The following is a 2,500-nucleotide window of genomic DNA, read 5'->3' on the forward strand; positions in this document are numbered from 1 at the left end:
GAGAGTGGAAGGACCACACAAAACATTATCCTATATTCTAGCAAGATAGAGGAGAGAGAAGAGAGTAAGGAAGAGGGTGTTCTTGAGTGCTACAAGAGGGTGCACGAAAATGAAGATGAGGATGATGCTTCTTCCTTCTTCTAGCTCACCAATGGGCAACTAAACCTCATATAGGGAGGTGATGAAACCCCTCCCTTGTAAGCATGTGTTAGTATAGTTTATTTTTGGGGATTACAATGTATTTTTTATAGTCTTTCCATGATCAAGAGCCTCATTTTTGTTGTAATGAATGTTGAATGTTTATAAATGATTATTGTGAGTTATTCATCTTGTCTTGGATGGTTACTTTTCTTAATCATATTGCTTGCACTTCCATGGTGACAATGGAAGTTAGATCATGGAATGGTTTTAATGGCATGGAGTTGGAGAACCTAGATAGTTCATGGCTTAGGGTTTCCCTTTGATGGTCTATACTTGATTTTTTGCTTTATGTGCATTCACCATTTAAATTAGGGCTTGATAATCCTTGACTTAGTAAGCATGTTCTAAGCTACATTTTAGTTTAGGTAGTTGATCATGTGAACCTTTGATGGTTTATTCTTGCCTTCCTATTTAAATGAACTTCTTGAGGATATTATAGCAACCTAGTATTGTTATGTATCATGACTATCATATATGTTGTTTTTCCCTTAAATTAATCTTAACCTAGCATGTGTATAGGGATGAAGGTGGATTCATTTCCCTAGCCTTCTTTACTTGTACTTCACTCACTTGAATTCTTGCAATTTATTATTTTATGCATTTTTAATTTCCTAACTTAAGTGACATCCAACAAAACCTCTATAAACCCCTTATCTTTCTAAGAACAATTCTAGACACTTAGGTTGCCATAGACTAGCGCAGTCCCAGTGGTTCGACTTACCCGACCAATAGCCCTATTTTACAATGATTCGTGCTATTGCGAAGGTTGATGTTTAATTGACCAACCAATCACATTCGCATTTGCATACTCAATGCCTTTTCCTTTATTGTCTTGCTTTCCATTTTTTTGAATTGCCTGATTCCCTTTCTTGCCACCTTTCCACTTGAAGTTATTCCTGCTTTTACTGCTTATGGCAAGATGAACTGACTCAAATTTAGCACCCTTGAGCCGCTCTTCCTCGGTCACACAAAGTGCCAATAGCTGATTAATGTCCCATTTTGTCTCTTGTGAATTATAATTTACCCTAAAAGCATCGAAAGATTTAGGCAGAGGGTAGATCACCATGTGGACCAATAATTCATCATCAAATGTGATTCCCTACTCCCTGAGACCATTAACCAGCTTGCATATCTTATAGATATGCTCCCTCACTGAACCACTGCCATCATAACTGGTTGACATAAATTGTGTCAAATAATAATACTGAAGCGCCTTGGCAGTATTAAATACAGGAATATCACCACGAATAGTCTCACCAATAGAAGCACGGATCAACCTAATGGCTATGGTATTAGCTTTAGTCCACTTAGCATACAACAACTTTACTGCTTCAGAAGACTCTTCAGTGATTGCAGCGGGTTTCTCCTCATAAAGTACAAACTCATAGTCCAAGAAACCCAACATAATATCAACACTTGTCCTCCAAGTAGTATAGTTCGAACCATTCAATGGTTCAATCCCTGTGAGCTGTCTTTGAATAGCGAAAGCGTCCATAACTGTAATACATGTTATATCAAATAACATAAAAATGAACATATAAAATAATATGTTATAACTTTAGGGATTATTACTTTAATTCATGCTTGGGGTTTTAAGTCGAATTTATCAGGGTGTTTTACTATATGCAAAACCGTCCACCCTGCGAGAACATATAAAATGTCATCTAAAAAACACAGTTTGGCAGAATTTTAGATTTTATTTTATCCTAAACTTGTGATCAAATCACACATAGACCTATTTGATTATACTTGAATTGTTACTAAACACTTCCACTACCTTTTGGCAAGACTGTTATTTAGTTATAATCCAAGCACTCTCAAATATTCTACTTACTTATTCCACACTAAGACATTAATCACTTTTTGGCAGAACAAATACCCTCATGTAGGTAAGTGCACTATGAGACTTCAATAAAACTAATGCTTTAAAATTTCAAAAATAATAACCTCTATGAGCATGTCACTTTTTAGCAGGCATCACTCACTTTGACTATTAATTTTGAAACGGTCACTTTACCAGTCCTCATAAACCCCAATAAAAGACCTTATCTTTAGAAGTTCCATTTTAATCAGATTAAAATTTATTTATTTAATGTACATAAACTGAACCAAACCAAAATATGGAACAAATATCATAAAATTAGGTCATGTAATTTCATCACCATTATATGGGATTACAATCAATTAGTCAGGGAGAAATTAATAAATAATACATAAAATTACTATCTCAGATATATGGAATAATTTAAAGACTTAATTAAATATTCAAAACCATATATCTTTCTATATATTGTTTTTC

General features: G+C 34.4%; 1 protein-coding gene across 1 annotated transcript; it reads right to left on the bottom strand.

Annotated features, from left to right (window-relative positions):
- Positions 1-1,300: 1,300 nt before the first annotated feature.
- On the bottom strand, positions 1,301-1,696 carry LOC132314448 (uncharacterized). Its single transcript, XM_059813311.1, has one exon. The coding sequence runs from the start codon at positions 1,694-1,696 to the stop codon at positions 1,301-1,303; it is 396 nt and encodes a 131-aa protein (XP_059669294.1).
- Between the last annotated feature and the right edge of the window lie 804 nt (positions 1,697-2,500).

Source organism: Cornus florida, unplaced genomic scaffold, assembly GCF_030987335.1.
Source record: "Cornus florida cultivar Cherokee Brave unplaced genomic scaffold, ASM3098733v1 CherokeeBrave_3.0.0_Hap2_Chr06, whole genome shotgun sequence".
NCBI classification, from domain to species: Eukaryota; Viridiplantae; Streptophyta; class Magnoliopsida; order Cornales; family Cornaceae; genus Cornus; species Cornus florida.